The sequence below is a fragment of the Anarhichas minor genome, unplaced genomic scaffold, assembly GCF_050575085.1.
Source record: "Anarhichas minor isolate MPS153535 unplaced genomic scaffold, ASM5057508v1 ptg000011l, whole genome shotgun sequence".
Classification (NCBI taxonomy): domain Eukaryota; kingdom Metazoa; phylum Chordata; class Actinopteri; order Perciformes; family Anarhichadidae; genus Anarhichas; species Anarhichas minor.
In genome coordinates, this window is record NW_027466457.1 from 2898127 (window position 1) to 2912887 (window position 14761).

General features: G+C 43.1%; 2 protein-coding genes across 3 annotated transcripts; one reads left to right on the top strand and one right to left on the bottom strand.

Moving 5' to 3' along the window:
• The first annotated feature begins 1091 nt into the window (after nt 1-1091).
• fbxo31 (F-box protein 31) lies at nt 1092-9173 on the top strand. 2 transcript variants are annotated; one of them, XM_076088881.1, is made up of 10 exons: nt 1092-1616; nt 3689-3760; nt 4165-4251; nt 4653-4729; nt 4905-5072; nt 5204-5278; nt 5413-5522; nt 5687-5840; nt 5950-6347; nt 7409-9173. In XM_076088881.1, exons 1-10 carry the CDS (start codon nt 1187-1189, stop codon nt 7629-7631), a joined length of 1794 nt encoding a protein of 597 aa, XP_075944996.1. In that variant the 5' UTR covers nt 1092-1186; the 3' UTR covers nt 7632-9173. The 2 variants fall into 2 exon arrangements, with proteins under 2 accessions (XP_075944996.1, XP_075944997.1); XM_076088882.1 differs by lacking the exon at nt 4165-4251.
• A 301-nt stretch (nt 9174-9474) lies between these two features.
• Nucleotides 9475-13580, bottom strand: LOC142947354 (cocaine esterase-like). The gene is made up of 13 exons (XM_076088883.1): nt 13222-13580; nt 12447-12639; nt 12216-12357; nt 11820-11953; nt 11511-11664; nt 11290-11394; nt 11102-11200; nt 10837-10980; nt 10637-10714; nt 10399-10546; nt 10174-10323; nt 10010-10082; nt 9475-9929 (listed from the first exon to the last, which is right to left on the bottom strand). The coding sequence occupies exons 1-13, from the start codon at nt 13295-13297 to the stop codon at nt 9743-9745; spliced, it is 1683 nt and encodes a 560-aa protein (XP_075944998.1). The 5' UTR covers nt 13298-13580; the 3' UTR covers nt 9475-9742.
• Nucleotides 13581-14761: the final 1181 nt, after the last annotated feature.

A 14761-nucleotide genomic window follows, 5' to 3' on the forward strand; every position in this document is an offset into this window, starting at 1 on the left:
GAGCAAATCGCGGTCCCGCCTCTCGGCCAATCAGCGCTCGTATCGCTACCACGCTTTGTCCCAGCCACTACCAGCCACTGACCAATCAACGTCTCCGAGTTCCCGGAGTCAATTTGCTCAGCTTTGTACCGCCTGAATAACCGTAACGACCGACTTTGACTGACTTATCTTTACCAACATTTCAAAAGTAAGTCAATTCTTTATAGCTATTGTCAATACAAATAAATAGAGATCTAATCTGTCACTCTGTAACTTTTTACCAACGACTAACGTTAGCTACCTACCTAGCTAACGCTACCTGTCTCATCACAGCATAACGTTGCAGAATGTGTCAGTGTGCTTTCCGATGTCGAATTTGAGACTACCTAAATTAGTTCTTGTAGTTTTTCTTAAATGTATTAATTAATTTACAATTAAGTTATGTAACAGCATGAAAATGGCTGAAAGGAAATAGTAAGACATGGAAATTATTTGACACCTGTTTGTTTAATAATCCTCTTTGTCCCAGGCTGTAAGTGCTTAAGTATTTTCATTGTATTGTACTTTATACTTCTACTACACTACAAGTAGGAAGGACATATTGTACTTTTTATTCCACTACGTTTACCTTATAACTTCAGCAGTTATTAACTTTGAAAGTCGATGTCTTACATACAAAATATATGCTCAGTTTATAAAATATGATACTTTATAGATGAATTGTTATAGATTCAACTACCTTGATTGATTGATTGATTGAATGCATTCTGTCATTGGGCTGCTGGACTGTCAGTCAGTTACTGGCTAGTTTAGTTTTTGCACAATCTGTATACATATATATTTGTCTTCATTTGTTTATTTATATTTTCCTCAGTACTTGTTATTCTTGCACAGTTTTTACCTTTTAATCACCTTTTACTGGGCCTTATGCACAATCTGCATTTATATTTGTTCATATTTACCTTCAGTTTATATTTATATTTTCAATGTATATTCGACGGTGTGTTATTTTATCAATGTAATGTAATGTAATGTAATGACAGTGTGTTATTGGTATTGGGGGCGTAGTCGCTACGCTCTTTACGTGCGCTGACGTGACGTCGCCAGAGATGCTTCTGCACATGCTCACAACGACGGGAGCAATCAGCCAGACTGCAGCTGATCGATGTGTTGTAGTGATGTAATGTTGCCTATTTGGTGACTACGGATGGCGGTCTGTGCCAGGCTCTGCGGGGTGGGTCAGTCGCGGAGGTGCCGGAGGCGACAGCGGCAAAACCAGCAGGATCAGGGGAGCGATTCCGACATGGACGAGGAGGAAGAGGAGCAGATCGTGGGTCAGCGGCAAGGCGACGTCGTCGCCGCCGGCGGAGGAGGAGGAGGCCCGGACAGCGGCGGCGCCACTGCAGGGCCGAGTGTCGCTTGTGAACATGGCAGCTGTCATGTCAACAGAGGCTCTCTGGATCGCACGAGCACGGGACCTCCACACCCGCAGTCGTTGGCGGAATTACCACCGGAGCTTTTAGTTGAAATATTCTCCTTGCTTCCCGGAACAGCGCTGCCAAACGTTGCCCTCGTAGGCAAGAAATTCAGACAGATCCTCAACACTGAGACCATCTGGAGAAGGCGCTGCATGAAAGGTAAATATAGCGATTTGCTGCACATATATGTAGCCTAGTGGGAAAACTGATGTTGCCACTAAAGCCACTAGAGGGCGCTGTACTCCAGAGAAAGCTGGGACGTAAAGCGCGAAACCGCAAGTGAAGTCTTTCTTTTCGAGCGACTAACCTGTTGTTAGTTGTTTTCCGTGTAAGTAAATATGTTCTAAATGTTATTTCTGTACAAAATGATCAAAAGATGTACGTTAATATGTGTGTATAGAAGTCAGGAAATGTATTGTGTTGACGCTATATGCGCCGATGGTGATTAAATTGGTCTGAATCCTTACAGACGTTATTAGCATGTGCTAAGCATTCAGGAGAGAGCTAGAAGGCTAATAACGTTTGCTAATAACAGTTATAGACCATCCTACATGCATTCTGTTATCTTTCATGTTTAAGAACATAATGTGTGTACTGTACTGAAGATGTTTATTCCCGTTTGTGTAGTGCTGTATGGGATTGGTGTGCGTGGCGCCAAATGTGCATTTAAGCTAGCAGAAAGATAAGAAGTTGTGAGTATATTGAGACCTATATAGATGTATATTCTCTTCCCCTAAAAGCCTTTCTATTGATCTGTACGTGGACCATGAAAGACATTAGCGTTAACCCAGTCACTGCTGTAAAACAAACCAAGGCCTCTTATGTTATTAGGCCTGTGTCGCTGATAAGGCTGCTGATGCGGGTCAGACCGGACCTTTTGGGGGCCTTGAACACCACCGGCACCCCTTTTTATCGTGTCAGGGCACTTTATCGTCTCATAACCTGTACATAATGACACAATCACTATGTAACAATATATACTGCTGATTTATTATCAATGCATGTTGAAAGTATGATACAAATCCTCTGATATATGTCGTGTTATATAATGATATACATCCAATACTGACACAAAGCAGTTCTGCTCAGTGTTTTGCAACATTGTCCATAATGGCTAACGACACCCAGAGATGTTACAGGAGATGTACCTCAAAATAAATGATAATGCAAATTTACAGCGACATATCGCCCAGCCAAACTTAAAATCATGTAAACAGGAAAATACTACCTTTTTTGCTCACTCCAGCTTCTGCAGTGTGAGCATTTACTGCTTTTATCAGTTTCTTAACATTAATTGCATTTTTTATTTAGCAACCTAAAACATCTATTTCAGCCTTGTGTAATGGGCATTGTTCATTCGATTTCATGTACTTCTATAGATTTAATGATTAATCTGTTAATTGGAAGAGTACCTGTATAAGTGGATGAATTGATAATAAATAATAAACGTTGGTTGCGACATGAGTTTGGAGTTTGGAAACATGAGAAGTTGGATTGGAGGAAATTTGGGGGCCACTGTTTTGTTCTGTAACAGACTCGGGGAGTGAGGGAACTGCAGTGTGTGAGGTAATCGTAGTGGCCGTAGGACTGTTTGTGCTTCTGAAAAGTTACACAATAACCAGGATACCAGGCGTTTATAGTAAGCGAGGAAAATACTTTAATGTGTGTGCAGAACAACAATCAAGTATGTTTAAAATAAAGAAAACAGTTACACTGAAGACAGCAAGCTGAACAAGACTGTTAGAGTCAGAGACGTTACAAGTAGTCGCAATCAAATAGATCTGACTATGACTTTACAGTTACAGTCAAAAACAGTTAGATGTATGATCAAAAGCGTTATAAGACCACCCAGTTGTCAGCCAACTTGGTGAAAAACATCGGTTTAGTGCATTTTACTGACGATGAAAAGCAACAAAAACAACAATAAGCCCTCAAAGAGACTCAACGTGGTGGCTTCTTAGGTCACTTATGTCTCAGGCCGGCTGTGTGCTTCAGACGTCTTGTGAGTCTGATCAGGTCACGTCTGCGTCTGCTGACTGTATCTCAAGCTCGGACTGTCCGTCTTGCCGCTCTCAGTTCAGTGTGACGACATTAGTCAGAGTTCAGTTCACAAGTCGGTGTAGATCGGCCATAACGTGTAAACACATTTTGTAATATTGTTTTGCGTGACTAGCCTTAATAAAGTAAATGTAAGGTTGAACTTAATACTCTCGTGTGTCTTCTCTCTGCAGAGTTTGGTACGAAGGAGGATCTGAGGAAGATGGAAGTGGAAGGAGTATCTAGCCGGGACCTCTATGTTAAACGTGAGTTCGACTGCTGATTGAACAGCTCTCCCGTCACCCATGAATTGATCCAATGAAGTATTTGGCACACTGCTCCTCCACTGGGTCATTCGGCATTTGCACCCTCATATTTTCTTGCGTACAGCTGTTGATGGATCACCCCAATGACTGTGATTTGCAGCCGATAGGAAACAGTCCCAGCAACTGCTTTTCTGATATGACAGAATGTCTTTTCTCTGTTCCACTTGAGATTATTTACGGTACCAGTTGCCACAAGACATGCCAGGCAAAGTGTGGGCGCGTTGTTGGTCCCTTTTTGAACAGATTATTTTAGCACATCACTGCCTTCACTAGAGGGGCTGCTCTGGGCTGAGCCCGCCTCAGTCCTCGGCTGCTCTACACATGCCTGTGTTGTGCCTGTCCAGGTGTCAACCCGCGGGTGAAGTCTGGCCGCTTTATGAAGCTCCTCCCGGACTACGAGCACATGGACTATAGAGACGTGTACACGCGCTGTATGTACACGGGCCTCGACGTGGATGGCTGCTGCATGAGGGGTTGTGTGAGCGGGACTCTTGTTGATTTAATTTGTAAGCAAACGGCTGCAGCATCCCTTATGAACGGTAAACATGTTCACAATTCTCCTCCAGCGCTGTTTGCTTTCATATTAAGTGTGAAATGGGATGCCAGGTTATTTGGTGTGCTGTGTATTTTGATTGGACTGTTGGACGGGTCGGTGTTTCCTCCCTTTGGGTTTACGTCTCGTAGACTCCCATCATGACGGACGTTAAACAGGAAGTTGTGTCCGTGGGCTTCAACACCTCCTCTTGTTTGTAACCAATGCACGATGTGGCTCGCAGCAAAGCACCTACAGAAACTGATAAGTGTGGTGTGATATTGTGCTCCTGTGTTGCAGTGCTTCACCCATACAGACATATCCTGGGTTTATGGCAGCCTGACATAGGGCCTTATGGTGGATTGCTCAACGTTGTGGTAAGACGTGTTTCTCAATCGGCACATTTGCATAAAGATGAGAAACGATGGCCGCAGTGTACAGTTTGTTCACCGTCTTCTGCGTGTCATTTACGATGCGGCAATATTCCGCTGATAATGCTTTGGCAACATCATTTTACGGGCTTATGAATTATTAAAAGTGTTTTTCCTTCAGGTGGACGGGCTGTTCATCATCGGCTGGATGTATTTGCCGCCTCATGACCCCCGTGTGGAGGACCCCATGAGAAGACGGCCGCTCTTCCGCATCCACATGTTGGAGAGCCAAAAGGCCACGGTGGAGTGTATGTACGGTCACAAGGGGCCACACAAAGGGGACATACAGGTGAGAGCTTCTCTGTGAAACCAAAGTGTTTGGTGACACAGTTTAGAAGAAGATTCTACTTTAGTTTGAGGTTAGAAATCAATAGACAATACGTTATCCTTTAATATGTGTCATAATTCTGTTATTTTAAGACCGGGAAGAAGGATGAATTTTCAACAAAGTGTAACCAGACCGATCATCACCGCATGCCGGGGGGCAGACAGGAGGTGAGGCAGCTGTCACTACCTGAAACCTGCTCTATTCACTTATCTTGCTTATGTTTTAAAAGCCTGTGTGCTTTGATAATGTCGAAAGACTTTTAGCAGCGTTCTACCGATTTCTCTAATGTGTGTGTGTGTAGGAGTTCAGGACATGGTTGGAAGAAGAATGGGGCCGGACACTGGAAGAAATCTTCCATGAGCACATGCAGGAGCTCATCCTGATGAAGTTCATTTATACCAGTCAATATGAGTACGAGTGTCTTCCTTACGTTACACTTCTTCTAAAGCTGACATCGAGAGTGTCGCCCTCAGCAGCTCTTATTCTTTATCATGGCAGATCTTCACTGAAATGAAAACACTAAACAGCGGCAAAAGTCACATTTTGACTCTTGTTTGTTTGCCTCCTTTTGACAGTAACTGCTTGACATACCGGAGGATCTACCTGCCGCCTGTGATGCCCTCCGACCTTCTGCACCCGGGCCTCTTCAAAGGCACCTACGGCAGCCACGGCTTGGAGATCGTCGTGCTCAGTTTCCACGGGACGTCTGCGAGAGCCACCAAGCTCACTGTGAGTTAGTGAATAATCATTATCCGAGGCTGCAAATTTTTCTAAACAACAAATTAATCGTGCATGTTGATGTTATACGGAAAGACTGTAATTTCACTCCTCCTTGCAGGGAGATCCCAATGTTCCTGCGGGGCAACTCACTTTAGATGTTGACCTGAGCCGGCCTGTGGTCCTCCCAGACTTAGAGCACCAGCGCAACATAGAGGAGCTGTCGCGGCTGGTGCTGGGGGTGCACGCAGAGGTCCAGAGAGAGGAACAGCAACAGGCCAAGGACACTCCTGCCACAGTGAGAGGTGCAGCAGAGGGGGCCTGTGGTGATGCCGGCGCGGCAGAAGACGTGGGAGAGGAGGAGGAGGAGGAGGAGGAGGAGCGTGTTACGTGTTCAAACAGCTGCCAGTCGGGCCGCAGCAGCAGCAGCAGCACCGGCCCTCCTGAAGCCCAGCCCTTTGTCCTGCCCCTGGGAGTCATGGCCCGCAATGAGGTCTACCCTCGCACCTGTAGGAAATGGTAAGAACTCAGCTGTACGGAAGATGCATACAGTATCAACTTCCCAGAGTACAGGTGGATTGGTTGTAGCTACCTTCGCTCCAGTAACAGTGGCATTCGACACAATGTGCCGATTGTTCCTGAGCTGGTATAAGCTTGCATGCTGTTGAGAGCTCATGGCCAACAGGCTGAAATCATATTGGCCTCTAATCAATGCTTATCAGTACTCATGCTTTATAGATAAGGATATTTAATTAACAATGTAAAAATGATTATTTTGCAATTAATTGCAATATGCGAGAGAAATGTAACGGCATACTTTTTTCTTTTTTCTTTTTTTTTTTTTGGTTGCATGCTGTGGTGGCACCCTTAAAGAAGTTTGAAGATGAATGTGGATGATTGTGATAAAGCACTGTTTCTGTCACAGATTCACAGTCAATTAATCTGCATTAATCCACAAGGAGGTCTGTGCTGAAGGCTTTACGTCTCAGTGCTAACGTGGTTCATCAAGATAAGTAATAAGGGAATAAACAGAAAAGATAAAGCAACTAACTCTCTGGAGAAATTCCACCTAAACTGAAAGAGCAGTTTGTATATCGCGTAATCATTGAATTTAACAAAGACTCTAGCCGTAGCTGATATTAGCATGGGGGGGGGGGGCAATGAGGGTTTTACGTAACACAACACAAACTATCTCCTTCACATCAACATTACCACACAACAGTCAATTGACCAGTCCACCTACTTCGTAATCTACGCACACAGCAGGTGAGGTGAAAGTCCTTTTACAGTGACGGCTAAGGAGAGAGTGCGCTGCACGGCGCAGAGATTCACAAAGCCTGCCTGGGCTGGAGTTGCCTGGATGATTAATTGGCTTGTTAAATAGCTCCTTTTGTACTTTGGCCTATTACAGCTTTATTACAGCTAAACAGCTTTATGGACAGCAATATTCAGTAATTGTTAAATGAAATTGCTGCTGTCACAAGCATGACCTGTTATTTCTGTACGCACTTCAACCCATGTGAAAGTGATATCCATCAAAGTGTTGATTGATTTGTGAATTGACGTGCCTCCGTTTTCAGCTTCTACGGTACGGGCCTGATCGCCGGGCACGGCTTCACGAGTCCGGAGCGCACCCCGGGGCTCTTCGTGCTGTTTGACGAGGACCGCTTTGGCTTCATCTGGCTGGAGTTGAAGTCTTTCAGTTTGTACAGTCGGCTGACGGACCACCTAGCTCACGCTCGCGCCCCAAATATGGAGCGCTTTGAGGCCATGCTGTGCAACATGCAGTCCTGGACATCCTGATGCACCACAATTTTAAGTGTCTCCCCCCCACCCGCACACACGGTACAATACATAAAAACAACCACTTCACACAATTCATCTCCTGCTGTCCTTTGAGTCGTGAGCTATGACATACCACGGTCGCTCATTGTCCTGGTTTTATCAGTACGTTTCACAAACATTGGGTTTTACTGTCTAATTAACTTATCTGATCCAGCGCCCCTACACTCCTGTTCCCATGCAAGCACTTTAAAGGGCCTCCCAAGTCACCGTTTATCACCTCACCTCAGTATGACCGGCATCCTCTAGTGCAGCATGAAAACGGGTCACATTAAGCTTTTTATTTATTTATTTATTCCCTGCAGAAGAAAAGGAATGATATTTCATACTGCTTATTATGGATCAAACTGTACGTGCCTCTGTTTCTAAAACCATGTCTGTACTTGAAGACCATAACGTTGTCCAATGTATTCTACTATAAAGCATTATTCTGAGTTCGGTGCCCAACATGTTGAACTGCATGCTGTTGTTTTGTTTAGATCTAACCACATCTCATAACCATTATCTGAACATGTTTTATTCTCATTAAGCAGCATGCTTTGCTTTTTTTGACAGCTTCTCAGGTGTTTTTCTCTTTACAACTAATCAGTGAAACCCAGAACTTAAGTATTCCTGTGCGCAACCAAAATGTAGGAAGTTAAATTAATTTTGGTCATTTGTCTTGTAAAATAGTGAGTTTCACAACTGGGCAATGTTGTCACCATTGACGAGAGAGGGTATGCCGTCTTATCAAAACACTAGATGAATCAGTTTTGGCCCTTTGAACTGAAGATAGTGATGTGCCCTCATGGGCTCACGGCCCGACATCAAACACAGCTCTCATGTCACATTATGTAAGTTGGAAAGATGTATTGTACTGCAATAGAACATGACCTTTACATAAGCTTATCAAAATATCAATGTTATACGGTTTATGTACTTATATGATCTGAAACAAACCTTTGAAATGTATTGCATTTGTTTAAATGGCTGATGTAACATTTGCCTGGCTTTCTACCTGCAAAGCTCATCCCTCCAGTTTCCCAAATTCATTTTGAACTTGAGACCAGGCTGGCTGAACATGAAGCTAACAGCTCAGAGTACAGAGTGTGTCCTTAGGGCCTGATGGGGCTGCTCAGTAGCTTTCTTACTCCAAGTGCACTTTTCTGGGCAGTATAGTGAATAATTTAAAACCACTGGCCAGCACTTTTATAATCAAACTGCAGCTTTACTAACATTTGCACACAAAAAAAAAGTCTGCTAAAGCACTATCAATTGTATTACTTTTTAAATTTCCTCTTAATAGAATGTATAAAACAATTATACATTCTGTCTGTAAGCCCTCTGTACCCAGCTATTTGAATTTGCCGTCGGAAAAGGAAATGTTGCTTTCTACCATCAATGAGACGCACCTGAATTTGTGGGAAATTAATTAAGTTTGACCCATTGAACTGCTCACATCAGACTTCAGGGAGCTTTTCAGCTTAAGCGCTCTTCTCGGTAATAAAAATAAATTGTCACGTCTGTTGTGCGTGTCTCCTATTGCTGCTCGACTATCGCCTAAAAGTATTCTCTCCTTCTAGTGCCAGTTGCATTTTGATTATGTAATAAAATGTTGCATCCCTTCACACAACAGCCCTGTAGGACACAAGTCCTGTGTACCGTTAGGGTTTGAACACACGTTCACCTCACACACACACACACCATTGACCTATGAACAACCCTGGGTCCAAGTTAACCCTTTCACACCAACTGTGTGTTCATCTGTATGAATGAAATTGTTGGGCAATTTTTAAATCAGACATTTCACAAAACAGCTCCTGAAGATTTTTTTATTTTACAGTGGAAACCAGATATTAAACATGTGACCAAACAGAGCGGGTAACTTGAGGCGTCCCGCTACACATTCCCTCTTGGGCGTTAACATTTGAAAGAAGTATTTCCTAAGGCCATCTACCTTTGATTCAAACTTATGTTCAATATACACAGATCTTTCAAAATGACAATTATCACATCAGCTTAACAAATGTATTCAAGCATTTCTAATGTTTGTCGTTGAAGTGGATGGAACAAAGAAAGGAGAGGAGACCGTTCTACAGCTCGCTGCGCTCCATCTTCTCTTTGTATTCTCGGAGCTTCTCCGGGAGAGTCTGAGTCACGAAGACAAACTTGTCCTTCTTCAGGTGCCGACCAGTTACCTGCTCCTCTACATCAATTGACAAGTAGTATTCTTCTGCTCCATACTTTGGCCAGTGGACAAGGCCGTCACCATTAGGAGACCTACATGCGCAAGCGTGCACAAAGTTAAAACAAGTCTCATCTCATGTGCATTAGAACTTGTAACGAAGGTGAATTCCTACCCTGTGCGAGCAAAGTTCCCCCAGTAGCTCATCATGATTCTGCTCATCCGTTCGTCGTCTTCAGGGCATGACACTAAAATAATGATATTTGGTAAAACACTTTGCACTCAGAGAAAGCCCCCGGTCTCTGGTGGTCCATCGATAAAGCTTACCTAATTACTTACCGGCTAATGTGACATGGGAAGTTGTGAAGCACCATCCAAATACTGACAAAAGTTCATCTCCATGGTCACTGCCAACGAAGCTTGGCCTTCTATCCAGCAGGAATTTGGGAGAATGCTGGTACTCATACAGGTACACAGGGGCACCGGCATCTAGTAGCAGAGGAATGGGTGTGAGACATCTCGTTTAGGTGTGTGACAGTAAATTATCTTGAGTAAATAAAATACCTGTGTGGGCTTTAGCAGTCTTAATGGCTGGAATGGTGAACAGCATATCGCCTAACATCTTAGTGAACCCATCTCTATTTTTCACACGATCTTCGCCTCTTCCAACATATTCATCAACCAGCAACTCTCTGATGATCTCGTCTTTGGGCTTGAGAAAAAAGGAGCAACACATCCGTCAGAGAAGTTTGAGCACGATAGAGCAAAGCAATATTGTAATGTCGAACACCGCTTGCCTTACATCAGGGAAGAAGAGGTACAGCACGTTCATGATGTGCTCCCGATCCATTCCCTCCATCCAGTTTGGAGGAGCAAAGAACTAAAGGGAAGACAAAACATTTCAGACGTGCATCATAGCAAAATGAAATCATGTTTCCATGGGCTCGTCTGGAAATCGGTTAGCTCGTCAGTCACACAAATTTCAGTAGCATTCAGACTTACGCCAGGAAGCATGTAGCCCGCTTCATCATTAGTGACGCCGGTCATGAACGGTATTGTGAGTAGTTCACGTGTCTGGTACAGCTCAGTCACAGGTTTTGTCAGGAAGACTCCATCAATATTTAAAGAAGTTATCAATTTGTCATCCTTGAGAGAATAAAAAGGTGCGAAAGAGAAAGTTGAGATAAATATGTATAAGTACAATATCCATAAATAGGCAGATTCCATCGAGTCAGTCCATAGATCAGTTTCGCAAACAATATCTCACCTGCGCAGTCGCCAGAATTATGTCAAGATCGAGGTTTCTGATGCAATCAGCGATCTTCTCTGTGCTTTCGTGGCTACAGCCGGTTCTATTTGCTACCACCTGAGGGGCGATATGTGGGATTCGTCTCAAATTTACTGAAATTTACTGAATAATGTTTACAAACCAAAATAAACACTCTGCTAATTAACCTGCGTCACTGGGAGGGGATCAGTTGTGAAGAGTATATCCATTGCAGAAGTGCCACTTTCAGCAATGGCATGGTGGAACAGGCCATCAGACAATGGCGAGAGAAGCTGTTGATTCAAGCAACAGAAACAAATAAAAGGTCCTGTGGACACTAGACACTGTGCAACGCTTTCAAAAACAAATCCATTTCTTTAAAGTGCTTCATCTGCAGATTGATCCTTACCAGGAGGGATACACTTATGCCACCAGCAGACTCCCCAAATATGGTGACTAAATCTGGGTTTCCACCAAAGTTATGAATGTGCTGCTGGATCCACCTCAGAGCTTGCACCTGGTCCAACATTCCAAAGTTCCCCGACAAGTGCTCATCTCCAGTGCTGGATAGAGCATACAGTTATAGTCCACACCCGCTGGTAAGAGTGACCCAGTTTTGACTTATTTTTCACGTGTGGCACAGATCAGATCAAAAGCAGTAGAATATAATAATAACATGTCCAGTCTACCTGTGCTTAGTAAGTTAAGTTGTTTTTACCTGAGAAAGCCCAGAACTCCCAAGCGGTACTGGATCAGAACCACAACCACGTCCTGGTAAGCAGCCAGGGCGGAGCCATCAAACATTGAAGCTGACCCCATGGAGAACCCTCCACCATGGATCCAGACCATGACCTGGTAAGGCAATAAAAAAAGACGCTGTTTTCCACAGAACATAATGCACATTTTTACTTTTTTTCTATCCGATCACAATCAAACAAAGACTTTAATCCGACTAAAACACAAGACTGATGTAATCAGCGTCAGTCTCTTTGCAGTCTGGTTCTAAATATGGGCATCATTACTCATATTGCCATTGTGGATTCTTCTAAAAGCAATCACGCCAACTCCTCCATGAACACTATCGAAAGTCATCCAAAGCATCATTTCAACTTACTGGGAGCTTGGCACCGAGAGCTTTCTTTGCAGGAATGTAAATGTTGAGGTAAAGGCAGTCCTCTGAAATGTCTGGAACAGCAAGCAACAAGCCACCGAGTTTATCAAACAGATCTATAAGTAGCTGTTTGTCTTGAACACACCTGAAAAAGAGAGGATTTTTTTACAGAGAGAAGTGGACGCAAGTTCTCCAAGTGTGTTACACAACAACAGATGCACACGAAGGCCTTACATGGCTGGCTGCTGGGTGGCGTCTCTCACTCCTTGCCAGCCCTCTACAGGCTGGGGTGCAGACAGTCTCAGAGCAGGGCCTACGGGGGGCTTGGCAAATGGGATGCCCAGGTAGGCATGGACCCCGGTCTCCTTCCCCTTCACGCTCACATACTGGCCTCTGAGTGCCCCGAGCTTCGTGTGGACTTCTGGAGCTGTCAGGATATTAGGGACGAGTCCAAATCATAGTTAAAACAATTTATCAGTTTGAGTTCCCAGGAAAAATGTGTCAAAGTAACAAATATAAATTCTTCATGTGTGGTTGTTGGTTGAGTTCTAGCTTTTGTTGCAACTGACAAGTGTGATAATTGTTACACATTTACCTCGAAATATAGATTTGAAAATACTGTAATTCATTTCTTCATTCGGGCAGTTTTACAGCATTGTGTAGCATTTGTTTTTACACCCACGATCATTCCCAGTGCGATCCCAACGCGAGGTCACCAAAGAAATGATTAGCCAGATTTGAAGTCGGTGAAAGGCGTCTCACCTTTGGACGCACTCATCACCGGGAATATGAAGGTGAAAGATTACTTCGATCGAGGTGCGATGGAATTGCAAGCAGGTGGCATCAAGTACCAACAGATTCAGATTCATTCCGATGAGAAATACATTCGAAGAGGATATGATATGATATTATGTAACTTCAGAGAACTTTTTCTATTCAGATTTAAAGAGCAGTCAGATGCATGCTGGTCGCCGCTACTGTGCAAATAAACGAGTTTTCTCCTTCTTACCATGTAGGTCAGCAGCGACATGGAGAAATAACACAGACGTCAGAAAGAGGAAAGTTTGTTTGGCACGGAAGTTCATGGTAGTCGCCTCGGTGTCCGGATTGCGACTCGGCTGAAAGAGAAAATGACACCTCCCACGAAGCTTTCCGTTTTAAACGTGACCCAGGTTCCGCAAAAATCACAGATAGCCTACAATTTGTATGCAGTACCTCCTATTGGCACTGTTGTTCATGGCACATATGACCACTCCTTCTTGATCACCATGATGTTAGCTGTGCAGAGTACCACCAGTGAACATAAGTGTTGCACCAGACCGGAGGAACCAAGAGATCCACAACTAGAGTGGAGAAGAGTTACATGATTGACTTTGCATCACCTGTACACCTGTATGTCTCATTCATTAAGTCAATGTAACCACAAGAGGACCGAAAACTATATTGTGCAAAACATATGAATTTTACATTCACAGATAGCCTACAATTTGTATGCAGTACCTCCTATTGGCACTGTTGTTCATGGCACATATGAGGCATGTGACGGTTCAAATCCCAGGCGCAGCGCTAATATTAGGAAATTGTGTCTTCAAAGTACATAGAAGTTCGACAAAAGGTATTAACTTAATACAACTTAATCAATCCATGGTGTGACCATCTGAGTAACTGAGGTAAATAAATATTGAACATATTACCATAAAAACACCCTATAGGGCTACCTAAATCCAGAGATGATGGTAAATTCCCAGCGCTGCAACTTTGTTTGGAATTTAATTCATCTGTAGCATATAGCTATGTATCTCACAGTATTCTTGGAAAAACTTACTATACATAGCTTTTGTCAATTGACACGCATGTATAACAATTACAACTTCCGGGTCAATATTTATTACAGCAAATATCCGTATCGTCATATTCTTTGTCTTCTTCATCATCACATATGGTCCTTAGTTTGGCTCTCTGGGCCTTTTACTTGTACATAACTTAAGTATTTCCATTTTATGCTTCTATATACTTCTACCAGGATCTCAGAGGCAAATATTGTACTTTTTACTCCACTCCACATTTTTTCAATAACAAGTTACTTTGAAGATTCAGATTACTGATACAAAATATGATCAACAAATAATGTATCATGTATTATTATATGTTAAAATAAATCTTTATTGGTCCCAAATTCCTTAATATAATATATGTATATTAGTCTGACATGGGCTGATACGTTAAGTATATTTTAATGCTTAAACTATTAAATGCAGAACATTTATTAACAGAGTATTTTACACTGTCGTATTGATACTTCTTCCACCACTGCTTTTACATAGGCCTAGTTCACATACGTTATTATATGTTATATGTTGCTGTCATACGTATTTCTACTGATCATAACGAGTTAGAACAGGAATGAGCGGGATTCGTAACGACGATCTCAGAGTGAATTTCACGAAGCTGTTGATCTGAGACCAATGCGATTTCTCCAGCTGTCAGTCAGCGGGTCACTGCCACCCGAGAGTCGAGTTAATTCTTGGTTGTGACAGCCAATCACCTTT